General features: G+C 35.0%; 1 protein-coding gene across 3 annotated transcripts in view; it reads right to left on the reverse strand.

Moving 5' to 3' along the window:
* Positions 1-23,072, reverse strand: part of CLINT1 (clathrin interactor 1) — a 67,807-nt gene that overhangs the window by 21,890 nt on the left and 22,845 nt on the right. For all 3 annotated transcript variants that reach the window (XM_059917599.1, XM_059917598.1, XM_059917597.1), the window contains exons 2-6: positions 7,508-7,612; positions 6,879-6,975; positions 5,217-5,325; positions 4,100-4,264; positions 721-898 (exon numbers count right to left, since the gene is read on the reverse strand). In XM_059917599.1, the coding sequence (XP_059773582.1) occupies positions 721-898; positions 4,100-4,264; positions 5,217-5,325; positions 6,879-6,975; positions 7,508-7,612 (654 nt within the window). The remainder of the gene's footprint in view (positions 1-720; positions 899-4,099; positions 4,265-5,216; positions 5,326-6,878; positions 6,976-7,507; positions 7,613-23,072) is intronic.

The raw sequence follows: 23,072 nt of genomic DNA on the forward strand, positions 1-23,072 counted from the left end.
GTCAATACTAAATGCAAATAATGTCTGACATAGCATCTTATAAACAGCTGCACTGTATATATGATGTGTGTGTGTGTAAATACACACACACACACTATATATATGTATAAATCAGCAGCAAATATACTAAAACTGGAACAATACAGCGAAAATTCGCATGACCTGGGAATTCCCTGGCGGTCCAGTGGTTAGGACTTGGCATTTTCACTGCCATGGTCTCGGTTCAATCCCACGTCAGGAACTAGATTAGCCTGCCCCCACGCAAATTCATGAATTGTTCCATATTTTTGCACAAGGCATTTTTAGGGGAGTGAAACTACTCTGTATGGTTCTGTAACGGTGGATACTATCCATTTGTCAACTGTACAACACAGTAAACCCTAATGCAAACTGAAGAGTTTAGTTAATAATATTGGTTATCAATTGTTAATAAATGTACCACAATAATGCAAGATGTTAATAACAGGAGAAACTGTGTGTGTGTGCATGTATTTTTGCACTCAGAGAGGTGGGGTTATGCAGCAACTCCCTGTACTTTATGCACAATTTTTCTGTGAAGCTAAAATTGCTCTAAAAAATAAAATCTATTAAAGAAACAAACAAATAAAGCTGAATTTCAGATAATGCCAACACCCAAAACAAATAAACAAAAAAACCCAAGACCCAGCTGTGTCAATTTAGTACCCTTTCCAAGAGACCCAGGAGACAAAGTGTTAATACCTGCATCTTTCTGGAGAGTCTTCTCTATCTTTCCTCCGGAACTTGCTGATGGTGTCGTCAATTGTGCTTCCAATTTTATCACTCAGTTCACCTAATTTATCACTGAATGGAAAAGCACTCTTGTTTTTATCCCAGTCCTCATCCCATTTTGATTTAGGCTCAGGATCATATCTTTCACCTACATAAAGCATTAAAAAGAGAAGCAACTCTAAGGACATTAAATTCAAAAGGTGTCTATAGTCCTTATTTCTGAAGCTTTTCCTCATAATAAAACAGTTTTCAAAGGAAAACAGAAAGCTCCCACAGTGCTGAATCAACACAATTACAGCAAGGCACAGCATGTAGTGCCAGTCATTAAGGGGCAGGAATGCAGATTCAAAAGCTTTTGTTTACGAAAACTAACACAACCTTAATGCACAGCACAGCATATCAGGAAGTTCTTAAGGGCTGCTGAAAGGAGTAGAGGAAAACACAAAAACCAACACAAGCTATATAAGCAAAAGAGAAATGGAAATCTTTTGTTTTCACAAAAGCCACTTAATGTATTATATTTCATTCCCATTTCTTAATGGTTTTTCAATTATTAGAAAAGCACTGGAAAGCAACAATCTCTTACAAAACACAAACTATAGGAAACACTACTCTGAATGCTACATATCCCAATATACTGTAAAGACTCATAACTGTCATTCTTTACCATCAAACTAGAAAAATAAATGTACTTCATGGCATGGGAAAGCACCCTTCAATTATTTTAAAAAGAAAAGAATATTCTAACTACCAAAAACTATACAGACTAGAATCATGAAATATGCTCAAGCAGTTCAGAACAGTGATGATCTATTCAAACACCAAGTCCAAACATTATGCTGGGACTGGCAAAACCTAGGGAGCCTCTGTGTGAATTTGATAATGGAGATAGTAGATCACTGGCAGTGAAAAAAAGCCCCAAAATGTCAAGATTTGTTTTAGTCCTTGACTTTGAGGGCCTAAAGAAGAGATAGGAATCACAGGCACTAAATGGAGCCTTTTCCATTTCCATGTCCAAACTCAACTTAAGAGCCAAGAGTACAAGGTGCAGAAAAATCACGTGTGGTTAAAAAGAAGACTGAAAATTAAGGCAGGGTGCAGAGAAAAAGGAAAGACCAACGGGAAACAGCAAAATAATCAAAAGGTAGATAACTGAGCTTTTGTTTAAACTTTGGTTAACAAGTTCTGATGGCATACATGCCCTCTGGAAATCAAACAAAACCATTTTGCTGAATTACTCAGTAAAACTGCAAAGCCACAATTTTCTGTGAGAGTTTGAGGATTTAAAAATACGTCTACTAAACCTGAAAGTGACCACCAACTTAAAGAGAACATAACAAAATGTTTTCTAGACAAAATTTAAGCCAGGATGGTATTATAAAAATGAATGGCTCTCCAACAATGTATATGTACACTTCAATAACAATGTGATGAACTAGACTTTGAAAAGAAACAAATTTACAGGATAAATGAAAGCAGATGAAAACTAAATTAGCACGGTGGACATCATACTAAATGAGTGCCAGAGATAGTGGATATTGGCAAAACATTATCTAACGTCAAAATAAAAAGCATGTAAAATAGTTAAAGTTGATTAAGTCTCTGAATAATATATATAACATTAAAAATAATTTATAAAAGAAGGCAATGCAGATACACAGGACATTCAACTCTATCTCTAATGTAGATGATGTAATTAGTTCACTCTAAGTCTAAAAACTTACTCAATTGTCTAAATTTATCTAATTATATATTGTGCTGATTAAAAAAAGGACTACTAGCAAGTAGAATGAGGAAAGGAGTGGAGAACAGCTCTTTCTACTCAAAAACACATTAAACTGCTAAAGCTACTTTGAAAAATCTAAAGAATAAAATATTAACTTGGGTAAATAATTAAAAGACTTCTTACTCCCCTAAACAAATAAAAACTCCAAAACATATTTATGTGATTTATTTAAGAGAAACATTTTTGCCCAATTCAAGAACTGACTTAAATGTGATATGGGACATTAAAAAACGGAATTTTTCTGCTGTTAGAAACATCAACCAATTAAGTGCAGTATTTTTAATTTGAGGGCAAGAAAGCAGAGGAGCAAAGGAGCGAAGACATTTTATAGATACTCGCAAGGTAAGAAATAGAAGATTTTTACACAGTTACAATGAAGGAGTTACAAGATCTCAGTATAATTCAAATATAAACAAACTTAGATATGGTTGGGGGGCAGTTAGAGAGCCCCAATATGCAGCTGCTAAGTATACGTGGCACTGGCCTGTCTGTGTATATACAAAATGACAAGGGACTGTCAGTGTTCACAGAAGACAGAACGAGTCCAAAGGAACATCCTGTGAAAGAGAGTTCTTATTTTCTGTATCTGTTTCAAGCACCTACCTAGTGATCTATTTTAGGAAAACCATATTATTACATTAAAAATAAACATGAGAGGGCTTCCCTGGTGGCGCAGTGGTTGAGAATCTGCCTGCCAATGCAGGGGACACGGGTTCAAGCCCTGGTCTGGGAAGATCCCACATGCGCGGAGTGACTAGGCCCGTGAGCCACAATTGCTGAGCCTGCGCATCTGGAGCCTGTGCTCCGCAACAAGAGAGGCCGCGACAGTGAGAGGCCTGCGCGCTGAGATGAAGAGTGGCCCCCACTTGCCGCAACTAGAGAAAGCCCTTGCACGGAAACGAAGACCCAAAACAGCCATAAATAAATAAATAAATAAATAAATAAATAAATAAAATTTAAGATATAATTCACGAAATAAATAAATAAATAAAATAAACATGAGAGATGAATGTTCTAGCTGTTCTTAAATACATTAGGAACAATACAGTGATAGGCCTAGACAAAAAAACTGATGGTATTGTCAGTTACCTTTTTCTACGTCAAATTAACGCAGTGCTTAATTAAGGAAAGAGACTGAGAATGGACTAACCTGTAGCTCTATTTTTGGCCAAAAATAGAACTAAACTGGTTTTGAACTAGGAGGATGAATCTCTTCATCAAACTTTTTTTTTTAATGTTCTACATGGTAAGTTACAGAAATCCTTTTTTCTTCTTAGAATGGGAACCCCAAGAGGAAAGGGCATATATCTATTTTACTCTCTGTATGTCAACTCGAAGTTTGGTCATTCAATAATGCTTAATGGTTAAAATCATATTCTTGAACCACAAAAGTAAAAAATAGAAATATTCCTAAGATCTACAGGAGCCAAAATGAGTATTACATATATCTCAGTATTGTATGTATGCAAAATAGCATTTTTGTCTTCTGTATTTCAGTGATTCTTAAAATACACCCAAGAAGCTAAACTGATGCTTAGGTGCCAGTCTGTCTTTGATACTCACTGTATCTGAATCCTCCAACACTGTCTGAGGAAACCCCAACATATTTGTCTTTGTTCTTCTTTGCTTTCTTTCGCTCTTCACGAAGCCTGTCATCATCCTGGGCAAATTCAACCAATTCTTTCACCTTCTGGCGAATATTTATACCTTGATCCTTGCCATGCTCATCTGTGAGGATGGTAAGGGAGAAACAAAACCTTAAGAATTCAGTTAATATGTATCAAACCCTTTAACACATACAAAAAAGACATGAAAATTTCAACACAAGAAACCAACTTCAATATTTTAAAATGAATAAAAAGAGGCAAATTGTGTTACTGAATTTTGTCATTCCCTCATCAAATCCTAAGTCTTGAGATGCAATTTTGCCTTATAAGAGAGTGCAAAGATGAACTAAAAAGGACCACAGATAACGGTTCTATGCAAAATCAATTAAAGATCCACTAAAAAGGATTACTAACAATAACCATACAAAATGGACTAATATCCAAAAATGTTATTTTCTTTTTCTATGGTATTTTAACAAAACAAAACAAAACGTACATTTTAATGACTGAAAAGCACCCAAACGCCTTCGTCTCCCCAATACAAGTTTGGAAACACTAATTACCAGGATTTAGTGTAGCTGAAAAACTGAATTTTTAAAGTGCTTTCAACTGGGGTATGCTACAAAATGAAATGTGGTTCATTCTGTATCCTCTTTCACATTCAAAACACACTCTGGCCTTGCTGCCTTTGCACAGTAAATATTATTTGGTGGGAGGAAAAAAACCCCCCAGCTTCAAACAGATGTGTGTGTTTTGGAGCTCTAACCTTTTCTTCCCATATGATTAAAGCTATTCCTTTATGGACACCACAGGGGACCAGTCTCCAGTGCATATTTTAATATAAACCCGAACACTCATGTTGTGTTGGTTCTGTTGTTATTAGCCAGTCTTTTCTGCAAGTTCTTGTCTTCACTAATTAATACTCTAGGGCCCCACGTCTTGGATTCTGCACTCGTCACACAACCAGCAACAGTCACATTCTAATTAGAGCGGAGAAGCTTCTAAGCTGGTTCAGGTGACTGACAACTCCAACTACTGTTTTAATTTGCTTATAAGGTTTTTCTATTGCTCACCTACAAAGTGGTAATTTTCCAGGGATCGCAAATCATAAATGTGTTCTCTGGCACTTGTAACAACACGCTCTGATCCATTCCTTATGAGGTAAGCTAGGAGCAGCAATGACTGTAAAAATACAAAGCACCAAATGAGATTTAATGAAATAAATTCTGGTAGAGCTCTGATAAATGTCTAAAAAAAAAAAAAATTCTAACATTAGCAAATAAATAATCTTTGTGTGTGTATGTGTGTGTGGGGTTCTTTACCTTACATTAGACTTTAAAAGTACCTTTAAAAACTCGTATTATCAATTTAAAGTTCCTCTTATACCAAGTGTAGTAATTATAAACTGTCCACTGGATATATGTGTCAAAAGATTAAAAAAAAAACTTAGATGTTAAATATCTGAATGTATGATATAAATGAACACTAAGCTTTTAGAAAGCTGGTTCAGTTTTAGTGTTAGAAACATCAGTTTAAAGAGAACAATTATTTGGTAATTATATGACCTCACAGCATTTTTCCCGGATAAAATTTAATTTGGGAGGTTTATGATGTGGCTTTTGTTTAAAAAACTTGCTGCTTGTTTTGGAAAATATAGATATTTTCTGCTAAAAACGTGATTTATGCTGACACGTTAAAAAAAAAAAAAGAATCAAAGGAAAAAAAAAACTTGCTGCCAACAAATATGAGAAAAGAATGTTTACGGGATTTCTTTTTGAGGTGATGAAAATGTTCTGGTTTAGACATTAGTAACTACTACACAACTTTGTGAATACATTAAAAACCAGTGAATTATGAATTCTGAACTTAACTTTGGAACAAACCTCACATAAAGATCTATGAAAATCTAGTTAGGTTGAAGAAACTGAGGGGCAAAAAACCCTCATTCTACCAGGAATTTATTCGTTAAAAAAGTAGTTTACCCAAGAATTATTAAAACAAACAAAAAGCTCTAATTAAAAAAAATTAATTTATAGAAATTTAAACTATTTCATCACTACTACTGTATAAGCTAAAGGAATGACAGTGAATGTTTTCAGAAACAACATCAAAAACATGGAACTAAATAAAGCACTGATTTTCAATACTAAAAGCCAGAAACATTGCTTTCAAAATTTCAAATATAAATATAATAACACCATTTTGGAAAGCACAGAAAAACTTTCTCTGCAGTGAGAAAATATCGTGGGGATGGAAGAACAGATTACTATCTTGTTTTAGAATTCTACATATGATGAGATCAGTATTAAATGAAAAGAATCTAACAAAAGAGTACATATTTGCAAATTTTAAAATGTTAGAATTTTAATGTTTTAGAATCTCTTGTTATACTTAAATTTAACACATATTTTTGGTGCACAATACTGTAATAATACTGGCAAATTTTTACGTAGAGATGACAAACCATATTAGAGGGTGGTTTTCATCTTAACTGCTCATACACTAAACATGCATACTACTATAGATTCATTACTTTCGACATGCACAAATATATGAAGAGTTGTTTATGGTGACTAGAAAACAGAACACAAACAGCAAATCTACTTCTTTTAATGTTTTAGAATATTCTATTCTAGGATTCAACATCCTTCATAATCACTTATGTATGTACACCTTAAAACTTCAAGCATTTGTCTTCAGCGTGTCAAATAATAAATACAGACTAAAACCCATACCTTATAAACTCTTCTCCAATTTTTTTTGTTGTCTTTTAACATTCGTGACCAAAGCATGTTCATAAGTTCTGGAAATTGTTCGTACATAAATGTAGCCCTGAAAAAAGAATAATTTTCCTTAAGAGTTTGCAGTGTGTTAATTCTGACAGTAGATGGCAGGCTTGTTCTGTGTTTTCCTAAAGAGCTTTAAAAAATTAATAAGCTTAATTCAAAAAAATTTAGATATGCTTCCTTAAAAATGTCTTTCTTATATTTTATACAATATCGAGCACATTCATAAGTCCCACTAATTAATATCATATTTTACAAGGCCTTCATTCACTGGCATAATCATCCAGATGTTCATCAGGAAAAAATTTTCCTTGCTTTAAGTCATTTTATATGCATTTGTCAAAATTTTAACAAAGTTTTTCTAAACTTCATTGAAAAAGAAAAATTTTATTTTACTTTTCTGAGCTAATATCTAAGGGGAATGGATCCTCTGTAAAACTTCCCCCACTAATATCTGAATGATTATATGCAAAATTTATATCTGGCAGCTAAACAGTTTAAAACTGAAAGCAAATTTCACATTTCTGGGTGAATATAGTTGCATTCTTTCTGCACTGCTGAGTCAAATTATCACTTACTTGGCAATCTCTCCCATGAGTTGCCCAGAAGGTCCCCAAGGATCGTCATTCGTTGCTTCTCGAACCTTAGACTCTATCTCTGAATAATTCATAACCACATTGGTGCTGCAGAGAAAAAAAATGCAGGCACATACGCACAAAGATTAGCATCAAAACTGAGAAACACATGAAAACTTAATAATGACACTACTGGGTGTCCTAATGAGATACCTCTACAGGGTGGGAAAGAAAACATCTTTTGTGCACAAGCTACCCTGAGGACACTATATAACACATTTAAGTTATCTTTAAGAAGATTTTACTATTCCATTAGGCTTCAAGAATACAGATGAGAGATTACATTAGAGCTGGCATAAGTCCAGTAAAAAATGGCTTTAGGTCAAATTAAAAAGGAAATTGAACATGCTACGGTCTATTATAAAGCTAAGTTGTCATTTTGCTGACCAGACCTGGTTTACATGCAGTCTTAGGTTTCCTGTTCACAGAAATTCTTTAAATTAATGAGCAAAATTATATAAAAGCTAAATGTTATTTATACTGTATAAAAAAAGCAATGAAAAATCAAAGATAACAGTCTAAAGATGTTTAGAACCACTATGAACATTTAACTGTAGTCCTTGTCTTTTTTCACTTACTGTACCACGTGCGTTTTCTATGTCACTGTGTAGTCACTGTTACCCTCAGTGGTTGTTTTTTTTTTTTAATTAATTAATTTATATTTTGGCCGCACTGCACAGCATGTGGGATCATAGTTCCCCAACCAGGGACCGAACCCATGCCCCTGCGGTGGTAGAAGCACGGAGTCTTAACCACTGGACCGCCAGGGAAGTTCCAGCCCTCATGTCTAATGGCTACACAATATTCCATCTGGAGACTGTATTTAACTTTCACATAAGACTTCACCAGTGGTCAAGAACATGGATTCTAGGAGTCAGAAAGATCTGACTCCAATTAACTTACTTTGTGATCTTTGGCAAAATTATTTTGTGGGTTGGCCAAAAAGTTCGTTCGGGTTTTTCCCTGTAACGAACTTTTTGGCCAACTCAATATTTCTCTTCATGTTTCCTCAAATGTAAAATGGGAATAAGGAAGAATACTACTACTATCTCAAAGGGTAACATATCAAATGATACACAATGGTACAGTGTCTGACATATATAGGAAGTGCTCAATAAAAGTTAGCTATTGGAGATAGTATCACCTATTAGAATTTAAAAATACCAATATTAAGTAATATTTTTATAAGAAAGAACTAACTTTGAAAAGAATACCTTACAATTAAGATATGAGATGGTAAAATGTGTGGTTGTTAAAAAAGAATTTCTCATGCTTATATGGATTGAAGAATTCAAAGACATTCTGAGGAGTACATACTGTGGAAATGTGACATATTATAGTAGTACTCATTTGACATGTAACGCTCCAATTATTACTGAACAATTGTTATAACAGATGCCTGTAAATATGGTAATTCAAATCTTCCACTTAAAATTGAGTTTTAGAAAGAGTGAAAAAATAAAAATTTGGTAACTCTTACTAGTTATATCTACTCCACTTTTGCTGTACGGTTTTTCAGTCATCAAAAAGTTGTTTTAAATAAGGAAGGTTTGGTTATAATTGGCACTCGAATCTCTCAAATATAAATTTCAAATTTATTACAAATACTTCAGTTAATAAACAGTTCAAATTTTAAAGGAACCATTATGCATATAAATGACTTGCCAAATCACAGAATAAATCTGGCTTCTAGATTTACATTCAGAATACTGTTCTATTAAGGTAGAAAAGCGAAATCCTATTACTTTCTTTCAAATCTTAGAGAAAGCTACCTCCTAAAATATCAACTGTTTGATAACAAATACAAATTATTTCCATGGCACTAAAATAAATCCCTGGTCTCCACTGCCTCCTTCAAAACTTAAGACTATTAATGAATGGATTTTTATAAAAAACCCCATAATCATTCTATTAACAAAAATTTTATGTATATAAAGAAATAGTAACTTTTTTTTCTAATTTTGCTAACAATTGAACAAAAATAAGATTAAGTTGGCCAATGACATATTTGCAATTTAAGATGCCACAAAATAATGGATTTCAGAATGCTGTTATTTATCTTACTGGCTGAAGAATGCACGGCTTCGGCAGTTAAAAGTACAGCTGTGGGAATGAACAATAGCAATTAGGATTATAATTCATCCAAGCATTTCATGACCAAGAATGCACTTGAAACTGTTTGCACTGTTTAATTTGTTGGAGAACAAGATGAAGAGTTAATCTCTAGTCCATGTACATGAAATATTTTTGCTAGAGCCTTCATAAATGCTGTAGCTTTCAGAACACTACTTTCCTTGTTCAAGCTACAAAAGCCCATGGGTCAAATGAGAAAGGTCCTGTTTCCCTAACCCTTCACAAGATTCTTAGCTGAAGGCCTATATGTGTTTGAGTGCTGTATGTTTAAGAGGAAGAGGTGGCAGAGAGCCAATAGCTTAAGAATCTCCTTATTTCCTTGGTTGAGAAACAATGGGAACTATGTAAAAGCACAACTTGCCATTAGAACACACAACATAAAATATAAAATGGCAACAACATGGAAAAATATGGCAACAATAGTAACAAAAAGTAACAAAGTTAGAACACCTCCATGAAGAGTATCAGGCTCTATTTTAAAACCATTTTCCAACAATACCGCTGCTTTCCAGAAACTGGAACGCTCAAGATGAGATCTGATGACATAAAGAATTCCAAAACAAAGTATTTTTAAGCTGCACTTAATTCAGAAACAAATGTAAACTAAAACAAAACAACACTGTATAGTTTGGCCTTATTCCAGGTCATTTAAAAATAACTGTTTCTAAAAAGGTAGAAATGGCATTTTGATCCTTCCTTTCCCATGTTTTCTATTGCCCTCAATCCACACCCTACCCATAATTCCAGTGCCCCCTTTTTTTTTTTGAAATTCACATTCTTTTATTTATTTATTTATTTTTTATTTTTGGCTGTGTTGGGTCTTCGTTTCTGTGCGAGGGCTTTCTCTAGTTGCGGCAAGCGGGGACCACTCTTCATCGCGGTGCGCAGGCCTCTCACCATCGCGGCCTCTCGTTGCGGAGCACAGGCTCCAGACGCTCAGGCTCAGTAATTGTGGCTCACGGGCCCAGTTGCTCCGTGGCATGTGGGATCTTCCCAGACCAGGGCTCAAACCCGTGTCCCCTGCATCGGCAGGCAGACTCCCAACCACTGCGCCACCAGGGAAGCCCTCCAGTGCCCTTTTTAAGAAAAGAAAATAACTCCTCCCCTCTCCCCCAAAAAAGAAAAGTTAAAAAAAAAAGTTATGTCCAGATGTGAAAGGAAAAAACAGCCAGCTTAATTCCTAAAACTTCTTACGATTGACACAAATGTTTTAAGAATGGATAATTCAGACACTAGAGGGGGATCTCTCATCAGTTTTTTAAAACACACAAAATTCAGACAAAGGTCAAGGATCTGTTCTGCAAACAAAATTAAAAGAAATTACCAGGGAGTGACCAGAGTGAAGAATATAAGAAGCTACTCATGTTCTGAAGATTTTTACCTTACAGTAATATTGAACCACTGCTTTTTTATAAGGATAAAATCCACAATTAAAATCAAACCAGTGTTTTCACACACTTCACATGTGCTCCTCACAGCACCCCAGCAATAGGCAGGTAGGACAGGACTAAGAGTCCCCAAAGAGAGTACTTAACTCTGCACTACCCAGCACTACTCACTCAATTGGATTTTTAATGCTAACTACTAAAAGTTACCATCCTCAAATCCTGTACACATGCTTCTATGGCTATATGAACACAGCCAATATTCAATTAAGTCAAGGGTTGATTATTCAATTTGTTAATGATTAGTGTTCATTTGGGCCCTCCTCTTTATTCCCCATTTTCTGCTTATTTCACTGGTCACTACTGATAAATATCAAGTTATTTTACTTGGTAACAGTTTGGGTCCAGGTTTTAGAGGCAAAATTGGTTGAAAGTAAAAGCTAAAATGGAGCTTTACCTATAGATGGTCAGTGATTCTTCTAATCTGCATTAAGAATAATCAGTAAAATGACTGACAAGAAAAAACTTGAATAGTCTTACGGTATTTTTTTCCTGCCAAAAGTTCAAGAATATGCTTTGCTAAAACAAAACGACAGACCAGGAGAAAAGGTAAAGTACAGGTATAATCCAGTCTTAACTGCTAACAAAGGAATACGAAAATTGAAACAGATTTTAGTAAGAAGCCTTTTTCCTAGCCTGCCTTTTAAATTTTACTGCTTTCTAAACAAAATGGAATCAAATGGGTCTGTATTTTTAATATGGTTTCTTCTTTTTGTTTTAAAGTTATTATAAAGCCTTTATTCATTCCGAGCTCAGGAAAAAATATTCAGCAGTATTTTCTATTAGACGGTTAAACTTGTGTTTTTTCGTACGAACATTCACACTTACAAACACAAGAGAGTCAGAAAAACAGAGGCAGCAAGAGACAGAGACAAATACAGCATTCAAAGTAATGTTTTAAATAATATATTTCTTTTCTTCAAACTGTGTTTTCTTTTTTCCTATATTTTCCAAAATTTCCCCTATGAACATTATGTTGTAACCAAGGGAAAAGTATTAAAATGCCATTAAGAATACAAATCGAGTACTATATCATTAGCAACATTTTAATTATTTATAGGCAAACAAGCATTATGGTAGACCAAATTAGTATTATTTGTACTTCCAATGTCTTGTTATCAGGCTAATAAGTGTAGCAAACTAGTAACTAAAATATATGTATACAAACTAAAATATGTATACCAAATGCTATGTGTGTAAAACCACAGGGACAACTTAGGTACCTAATATTGAAATTAATGTGATTTTAAAAAAAAAAAACTGTATTAGGGAAGAATAATTCCCAACATTAAAATCTATATTTAAGGGCTTCCCTGGTGGCACAGTGGTTAAGAATCTGCCTGACAATGCAGGGGACACGGGTTCGAGCCCTGGTCTGGGAAGATCCCACATGCCGCGGAGCAACTAAGCCCGTGTGCCACAACTACTGAGCCTGCGCTCTAGAGCCCACGAGCCACAACTACTGAGCCCACATGCCAAAACTACTGAAGCTCGCGTGCCTAGAGCCCGTGCTCCGCAACAAGAGAAGCCACCATGATGAGAAGCCCGTGCACTGCAACGAAGAGTAGCCCCCGCTCGCCGCAACTAGAGAAAAGCCCGCGCGCAGCAACAAAGACGCAATGCAGCCAAAAATAAATAAATAAAAATACTAAAAAAAAAAAATCTATATTTAAAAGTGACCTCTTGATCTTAGTGCCACAGATTTCAGAAGATACTTTTACGATATAGGTAAAACTATTATGCTCCCTCTAAAAATATCAATCTTTAAGAAACTTTTTAAAAACAATAAAACACCCTTAAAATGAACACTGAAAAAGACAGTTTTCTCAGGTAACAAATTACTTATGCCAGGAAAATCTGTTCCTTTTTAAAAATGTTTCTAACCAAAAGAGCAGAGAAACAGTTTTAAGAATACTTGCTCTAAAAGCTAGATAATGGACCATGTGACATTAATTTTTCATCAGGGGATGATGGTCTTCACCACATTACCCTTATTTGCAAGCTGAACATTTACAGGTTCAATACTCATATTGCTACCCATCCAAAAAAAAGCCTTTTCTTGATCTGAAAATGAAACACAAAGCAATGAATTATGTCTTAACACAAGCAATGGTTCAGTAGAAGAATTAATGTTGCTAAAGCAGATGTTATTATCATATTTAATTATACAGTAACATAGTTATATAGCTACAGTGCTAAAACAAGGAAAACACTACAGTACTCCATCCGTATCATAAGAAAACTAATGAAATATTGATAAGTACAGAAAAAACAAATAACAAACCTGATGCTTGCCACTTTCTCTCTAATGCTACCACGCTGCCATTACTAGCAAAAGCCCCCCTACCAAAAAATAAATAATTTAAAAATTTGAGTGAGAAGAGAGGGAAAAATATTTAATAGCATCTCCTTAGTAGAGAAGTTTAAATAAACTTACACTCAGGATCACATGACTAGTAAACAGCAATAGATGTCCAAATTTTGTTAGGTTTTTCTAATTCTAATTAAATGTAGCCCATTTTCTATCATGCCGTAATGCTCTAAAATCAGAGAATTAGTAGTATCATCTGAGCTAAAAGTCTACTGATTAATATATAAGATGACATCACAAATTGTGCTACTAAAAGAACTAAATGATGAATTAATGTTTAAAAAGATGTATTCTCGGTCATGGAAATTACATTTTCTTTGGTTTTAGTAAAATTAAAAACAAACTATCCAGTTGAAAAGAAGGAAACCAATGTACCCCCTCTTAAACATACATATTCTTAAAAGCAAGGTAAAGATTAAATAGGAAAGAACTGAAATTGAAGACATCTAAAATCTGAGGCTCTCAACCATTCTTCTGCAGTAACAAGATTTCAGAAAAGAATAACCTGCTTACTTAAAAAAAAATACCCTATTTCAATCCACTTATAGGTATGTAGTATGCTCATGTGCATATTATTTATGACTTCACCTATTTACACGGAGGACTGTGCTGGATTATGTACCTTCTGTTTTCCTCTTCACTTTTCAAGAGGGAACATTAAAATGCTAAATGCTACAATATTTAACTTGCTACTTTTAAAAATAATCAACAAGAATATGCACTGAAATATTATACCTCTTCCTTTAGCTATCACAGTAAAAAAAAAAAAATAAATAAACCCAAATAAATATTAAAGAGCAATCTGCTGCCAGTTTATTGAGAGGAAGGGGGTCCCATAGTCCTTTTTAAAGCTTCTAACTTTTAAAATAATTCTAGATACTTAAAGATCAAGTTACAAAGATCATACTATAACTAGATACCTAATACATTTTAAAAAAATGGCACAGACAGAAAAACTAAGTCCAAACTCAAGCAGCCTGCCTATATGACATTAAAACCACAGAAAATGTATTGTTCAAAACACCATTTTAATTGTTCCCTCCCCACATATTATTATGAAAAGTACTCCTAACTGACATAACTATTTTTGAAATTCTAATTGTTTTAAGGTGTAAGAAAATTAAGGACTATATACTCTTTTCTTAATCAAAAGCTATTCTCACATCAGTTCTACTACCAAATTCTTTGATCCATTCTTAGTGATGCTGGCCTTCAATTTCAATAAATAGTTCAGACCAGTATTATCATGGGGTGGAGAAATGAACTATAGAATTTTAATCACCTGTGATGTTTTACTATTACTGAACACTGTTGATAGATACGGCTCAATATTCTCGTCATCTTAACTCAAAATTTTACACTGCATTTGTACTACTTACAGATAAAGTGGAAAGATGAATTCTACAAAACTGTTTTCTATAAAAGTATTTTTCATTCTGGGGGGGACAGGGCAAACAGAGAGCAAAATAAACACTAAACACTACTTTGCAGGTAGAAGAAACTATAATAAATCCCTAACATTCTTGAAAGATGAGCTGAAGACCTTTGTGTATCTTTAAAATTGTGAAAATAAAAATGTTAATGTAGACTCCTGACAATCTCCCAGATTCAATCAAAAATTAAAGTATCCTGTGCATATTATACTTAACACAGGGTAACCAATATTTAGATTCACTAAATTTTATTTCTTAGGTGAGAAACTTTTGCATGGCAGAACACTTTCCATAAATTTCTTTTACTGATTCCATATGGATTTGATTGTGTCATCAGTCCAAGGTACTACCAAACCCAATGTGTTCCTCTTTAAATATGCGTAAAACTTCTATTTTCTGCCTGTGAATCATCATTTTCTTAGGCTCTGCCACATTCAATACCAGTACCAGAGGTTGGCTTTCTTTTGAGTCGTTTTTCACACAAAAAAAGTTAAGGTGTTACCACAGCCCCAGAACTGGAGCACAACAGGGCTGAGCTGCAAGGTGGATGCCAGTGACTGCCTTATTAGCTAAGTGACTAGTTCCCATTGACTGCAAGTCAGATTTGGATCATAACAAAATTATACATTATTTCCTGTTAACAAATCTTCTAAGATCTGTTCTAAAAAGTCAAAACTCTGAACAGAAAAATCTATCAAGACTCTACCATAATTCAGAAAGGAGAACGGTCACACAGTAGGAAATGTAATGCAAAAAAATTTTATCTAAGAACTTTTATCAGTAACTGACACCGATTTATAATGTACTTTCTCTTCCAATCTCTAAAAACAGCCATTACAGATTATCAGTATTCTAAATGATATCGTTATCTAAAGATTTCAAGCTTAAAAACCAGCATTCCAAATCCACACAATTTCACAATGTGCATTAAAAAAATACTTGGGCCCTTGCTTATGTAACAGTTTACCGAACATTCCACGAAAATTTCCAGTATTGATTCAGTATCAGTTTGCACAAGCCAAAACTAACCAGACCCACATCTAAAATTTCTGAGATTCCTGATTTGTTCATCATTTAAGTATAAAGTAGTCCTAACATGTAACTAGCAGAAATAATAAATCTTATGAATTTGTCCCCCCAAAAAAAACCCCCAGAAAAATCACTATTTTATGGTTTATGTAGAATTCAAGGTAAGGGTACATAAGATGAATAATCGTTAAAGAAGTCAATACTCCAAATTTAATTTCAAATGGCAAACTTTGTACCAGACTAGAATGTATACATAAATTGATCACTGGAAAGATAATTTACAGAAGCAGTAACTAAAATACCTCATTTTATATGAAAGATCATTAAATATTTATAGTCCAACATAAAGTCTTTTGGGAAACACTAGAAACCACATATAATTATTTCAATTTTCAAAAAAATAAAGGAATTCATCCAAAACAAAAAAATACTTAAATTGGGATGGTAGTTGGATTTCTGCCCCTCAAAGTCTGTCATTTAATTCTTTTTTCCAAAAGGTACCGACCCCTTGATCACTATTAAGTGTGACTTAAACTGGCAACTTTTCAAGAAAATAGTTTAGTAATTTATGTAACAGATGTGCAAAGGAAAACTATATGGATGAGATAAGCCAAGAAAAACATCCTGATGTCCACAACTAAATTATGACCTGTGGGAGAAAGAAACTGTAAAACTATTTCCCTTTCCTTACAACTTCAGTGGTTAGCAATAGCAAATTACATAATCCATTTTATAGCAGCCCTTATTCAGACATTAAAATAAGCCTTGACTCCAGGAACTGTTCCAAAACACAAGGCCACACTAGAGGAAAACATTGCACATCTATGTATTTTCATGATCTGATTCATCTTTTATGGTTATTTTGTAGAAAAGCAAAGTAATATGTATATTAATTGATCAATAATTTATTAGAAATGAATAGGGCCCATATCTTGTCTCTGATCCCTGGACAAATCAACCACTGATGTGTCTCAGTTTCCTCATCTGAAAGGTAGTTCCTATGTATTACAGAGATTAAATGAAATGACATGTAAAACATTTAGCACACATGGTTACTTTTCTGCCAGTATTTATCATTTTTAGTTTGAAATATTCTTTATATGGCCCCTTAGAGTACACCGGCATTAATACTTATTACTTACCCATCTCATTCACTGCTGAGGGACTTTACAGTCACGGTAATTGGCAGCCTATCTGACCCACAGTGTGCACACTGAAATGAAGATTTCGAGCACATAACTATACAAGGCAGGATGGCTATTATTTTAAAATGGCCAAAGATCTGGAACTGAGTTTCACTAAGAGACAGGACAAGTATCAATACAAGCCCTAGCACAGAAATGCCATTTTACGCTTAACAGAGTTTGTATTTTGAAGTACACTCTCTTTAATCTTGGTACACCATCAACCATGAGCTAGGGTTTTATTTTTACATTAAGCAGCAATTTCTCCTGTAGTGGTAATCTGACATCATCTGATAATGTCTCTAACATTTTTTTGGATTCACTAAACTAACTCATAAATATCAGCTACTGGAGCCACACATCCCAAAGCAAATTACTTGAAAAACAGACTTTTAAGCTATTATAAGAAGAAACATATTTAGCATGAAGTTTATATCTACAATTTGGGGATATTGAAAAAGTTGCAGAATTCTGAGCTTTCAAAGTACCAAAAATAAGGTCCATGTAACTCACTCCATGAGGTGTCTAGCTGAACAAAGGATGTTAGAAAAGCCATGACACCCAGTTTCTCTATCCTGTTTCCTCTATAACAGCAAAATCATTATACTAGGAAATGTCTGGATGTTCACGGGTCTTGATGGTTTATATGGAAGCCCTTCTAATGTCTCTCTAGCATAAGCACTGCTAACATGACCTGGGCAGCAGACGACAGGCTGAGAAAAAAGCTGTCCCAACATAGGCTAGTCCCACAATGCTGAGGAGTTATTATTTTCCAGAGAGGCACTCTGGCAGCAGTAAGATTTGGGGAGGCTGGAAAAAGGGAAGACTTTTTGAGTGGTTCAGGGAAGCAGCATGAAAAGCTGCTCCCAAGATGCTGCAGAAATGGTGCTTGGAACAATGTCGCAACAGAACAGACAGAGGCAGCCACCACTAGGAAATTCTTCCCTTCACGGCTATAGAAAAAAGCTCTCACAACACAAAATTGTATGAACGTTAACTACTACCAACTATATAAAAACACATGTGCGTGTGGACAAAGCCTAAAGGAAAAATGCCCATAAGAAGTGTTGGGGTGGAGGCACATTTGTTTAAAATTTCACTTACACTATGAAAAAACATGATCTTTTTTTTAAAGAAAAGAAAAACAGTACTTGTATATAAAACTTCTTTTCACTTGCTAGGTAAGTGTCCATTGGCTGGAGGAGGATCAGCTTTCACTCCCCTGCCTCAGCAGCCTGTGTGTTATATCAATGCTCTGTCTGCACAGATAAAAAGCTTTCTAAGAAGACAGCTATGGATGGAGGGCCAGAAGGTAAAGGTATCAGGTTGCTCTCTGCCCCTTGGCTCCTGCAGAACACTGCTGCCTCAATAAGAGACATACCCAAGGAATGAAGGCCAGTCCCAACCCAAAACCATTTTCTTATTTCCAGCTGACTTTTTCTTTTTTATCACGTATCTCTGTAACTGTTAAGATTTTCATTTTTTGTTTTCTTCTGAAACAGTACTCTAGTGTTTTGTGAAAAATACTCTGGGAGACATTAATAGGTGTTATGTGAGAAATGTGTTCCATGGTAAGGTTTAGGAAATGTTATGTAAAACAAAGGCAACTTTATTACTGCAACACTGGTTGGAGGCTTTACTATTCTCATGTGCATTATGAGTCTCCAACAGGGACTATATTAAACATTTCTAAAACTTTGGGGACAACACACCTTTTCCCTTGGGACATTTTGAAAGTGTCCCAAGAAACCCACTTTGATGTATTTTTTTAAAAAGGCCCTTTTTTCCAAACTTCCAAAAATATTGTCAGTTGATACCTTTTACCTTACCATTATTTTTAGTATATGTTATTTCTCATTTTTAACCTAATGAAAACCTTTTATGTTTTTAAACTCTTATCTGTTGACTGGCTTTCAGCCTTTTACCTTGCTTTACTTATTTATTTTTATCACACTTAAAAAAAAAACCCTTGATTGAACTTTATTGTTGATCTAAGTTATACATATACTTTTTCTTTTTTTTAATTTGGCTGTGCCATGCAACTTGCAGGATCTTAGTTACCCAACCAGGGATCGAACCCAGGCCCTGGCAGTGAAAAGCACTGAGTCCTAATCATTGCACCGCCAGGGAATTCCCTCAATATTATTTTAAGACTCATCTGTTTTACTCTTTTTGTAAAGTCCTTTTTGCATTGGGTTTTAAAAAACTCTAAAACTTTATTACCCCTTCAAAGTTCTCACTTTATTTCAGCTTCAAGTTTTAATTTCTTAATCCTCATTTAATAACCATATGTTAAACATCTTTATTTCCTATATATTTTACTTATTTTATGATATTTTATAATGCACAGCTGAACAAGAAGAACCACAGCAAAGAGCTCAGGAAAAGAGATGGCTGGCCTCTCCCCACAGCCCCTTACTCTCACACTGGTAGCTGCTTTTCTAGGCTCCCTCATGCAGAGCTAACATTTTTCACAAGGATCAATTAAATACATATATGAGATACCCCAAAAGAAAGTCCCAAGAGCGGGAAAAAAATGATTATTCTTACAAATTAGAGCTGCTTTTTAACAATAAAATGTTAGTCCTATGTATTTGCGAGGTAGCAACATGAAGGCAGCTTCACTGTTTTTCATCCTGATATATGATCTCAGGGCACATCATAAACCTGGGCAGGCTGGGTGCAGTTGCTGGGATGTCTAGAATCATCTTCAGTTTTCCCTCAATGCCTACTTCCCATTAATTTCCAAAACCTGTTCAATCTGTATTAAAAATACAGGCACTACCTCTAGCCTAGACGCCTACAAAAGCATTTAACGATCTCTCCATTTCAGGTGTATTCTCCTTTTATTCATCCTCCAAAGCACAATCAGATTCATCTTCCTAGTATTTAGTGTTGGTCATGTTAGTCTACCACAAACTCATTACCACCTTCCCCTTGAAACATCTTCCTCCTCCTGTACAGTGGTACCATCCTGGGTTATGGCTTGAACATCACTATTGATTACTTCTCTCCCGTCTTCTAGCTAGCATCCAATCCATTCCCAGGTCTTTTCAACCCCATTTTCTAAGTATCTCTCAAATATGTCCACCCACTTCTAGCTACACACACTGCCACTGCCTTGGTCCAGGGTGACCACCATTTCTCACAGGGATTCCTGCCAACAACCTTGTAACCAGTCTCTCTGCTTCCCCTCTATCTTCCAACAGGCTAGAAACAAAGTGAACTCTTGCTGAAATACAAATCCTATCTATCTCAGCTCCCATTTTAAATCCAGCAAAGTCTTCCTTATTACCTTCAAGATGAAGTCCACATTCCTTCATATGAGATACCCATTTATTTCTTCAGTCCCATCACTGTTGTTTTCTCCAGGTCTCTGCACATGCTATTCCCTCTGTTTCTAAATCCTCTGCCCAAACATCCCATCCCCCCACCTAATCCCACCTTATCATCAGATTTTAGCTTAAATGCTACTTCTTCCAAGAAATCTTCCTTCAACTCTGGGGATTTGCCTATGTGCTCTACACAGCAAAGCACATTATGTGCTTTCTATTACCTTGAACTAAAACTAAAACCAGTGTACTATATAATGGATGTGTTTGTTTACTTGCCTGTCTCCCCTTCTAGACTGAAAACATCCAGAGGACACAAATTGTCTAACTCACTTAAAATCCCCAGTACCAGGAACAGGCTTGGTGACAGCAGATGTTTAATAAATATTTATTGACTAATTAAACAAAAGGATTAAAATTCTTAAATAGCTTCTTTCCTCTGACTAAAAAAAGTCCTCATTGATCATGCAGGTGATCAGGACCTACATAATCTGGACTCAACCTATCTGTCTAGCCTCTTCTCCCACTACTTCTGTTTCATTTACTTTACGGGATAATCATACTGTATTACTAGTTGGAATTTAAACATGCCCTTTACTTTCTTACCTGAGTAACTGTTCACTCCTGGAATCCCCACCTCTTCTTCAGTTAAAATCAAGCCTAGTTTTAAACAAAGATACAAAAATGAAGCCTTCCTGACTCTTTCCAGCCCATAGTCTCCCTTTCCTATGAAGAAATAAACATTACATTTATAACTCTTATGAATTATATTCTGCCCGTACAATGGCTATGTATGAATTTATCTTAATTCCCTTAATACAATGTAAGTTTTTAAAAAGCAAGTAGAGTTGATTATTTGAGAACTCTGTTAGTTTATTTGCTCACTGAAATGTATTTTTAACACCAAAATCAATATTCACAGTGCTTTTGTGGTCATTTGTGAAGAGTGCAGCAAAACATTTGAGTCATCTATCATGCATTCCCAGATGAGGTCAAAAAGGTGATGCTCTGTCTTCTTGTTTCAGTTCTTGTACTGTAAACAAACGTCCTTTCTCTGGTCTATTCAGTGTTGTTTTTTCACATCTTTATGATTTTTCTTGATTTCATTGTTTAATATGGCCCCCAAGCTGACTGCTGAAGTGCTGTCTAGTGTTTCTAAAAGTAAGAAGGTTATGATGTGCCTTACAGAGAAAATACCTATGTTAGATAAGACATGAAGTATAGTGTACTTGGCCCTGAGTTCAGTGTTAATGAATCAACAATACACGTATTAAAGAAGGCATCTTTAAACAGAAACACACATAAAAGAAGGTTACTAATTGGTTGATGAAAATGTGACCAGAGGCCTACAGGAAACTAACCCTGTATTTCCCCTATGAACAAAGGTTCAGTGTTTGCAGTGACTTTTTAAAACATAACTACCTCAAATAATCAGAATTGACTGTACTATATGTTATGCATTTTTGTTTCCCTCTCAGTGCGTAACAATGAATGCCTCACATAAAATGGGTATTTAATAACTGACCAGTGAATACATAAATGAAATCTATGATCTCTTGGTAACAGAGAGGAGGGGCTGGAAGATAAGGAAGCTGAGATTAAGGTATGAATAGAGAGGACTCAAATAAACACCCACTGACCAACAAATACACAAAAGAGAATGACATGAGAAATACTACCCTCAAAAAATTTCTTTTTTAAAAAGCTGACATAGAATGTTTCAATCTCAGGCTTTTTGGAATCACAGCAAGAAAGACTTGTTAATTTACTCTATCCCTTAAAATTAGCTTACTGACCCCTAGCAAAGACTTAAAAAGTTAAGATACCTTGGCATAGGACTTCTATGTCCCAAAGAAACATGTAAAGAGCTAAATATGAAATTTAAGGCTAAAAAAAACCCCCAAAAAACTTCAAAGACTTTAAACTTCCTACTTATGCTCAGTATCAACTATGAATTTGAGAGCATCATGAATTTCACTTCTCTAGATGCTGGAATTCTAATATACAAGCAGCCCTCCCTTTGCATGGCACCCTGTTAACTGAAACTCATACATATTGGACCAGGCCCTCACTTGGCACAATCTATTACCACAGAAGAACTGAGCAAAGCAAAGACTGCAGAGCAGTAATTCTCGTGTGTTCCTTCCAAAGTAACACAAATGGCAGAGGCAAATGAGCACATTTTATTGGCTGCTTCACATTCTATTCCATAAGATGGCCATATATATTTGTTTATTGGTTTTTAAACACTTATGTAACTCTACAGGCCAGGCAATGTCTAAGCCCTTTAAAAACAATTCATCTAATTCTCCTAACAACTCTATGAGACAGATAGTATTATTATCCCCATTTTACAGATGAGGAAACTGAGGTACAAAGAGTTTAAGTTATCTCACTCTAGGCCACACAATGATTAGGGACCTCAGTATTTGAACCTAGATGATCTGACTCCAGAGATAAAGGTCCAGAGCTTACACTCCTAACTGCTATGCTATAATCATGACTTTAACCAGTGCCCCCCTTCTACTCTTGTCCCCACCCTCAATCTATTATTCAACTCAGTACCAAGAGTAAGGTACAT

The sequence above is a fragment of the Balaenoptera ricei genome, chromosome 3 (genome assembly GCF_028023285.1).
Source record: "Balaenoptera ricei isolate mBalRic1 chromosome 3, mBalRic1.hap2, whole genome shotgun sequence".
Taxonomy (NCBI): Eukaryota; Metazoa; Chordata; class Mammalia; order Artiodactyla; family Balaenopteridae; genus Balaenoptera; species Balaenoptera ricei.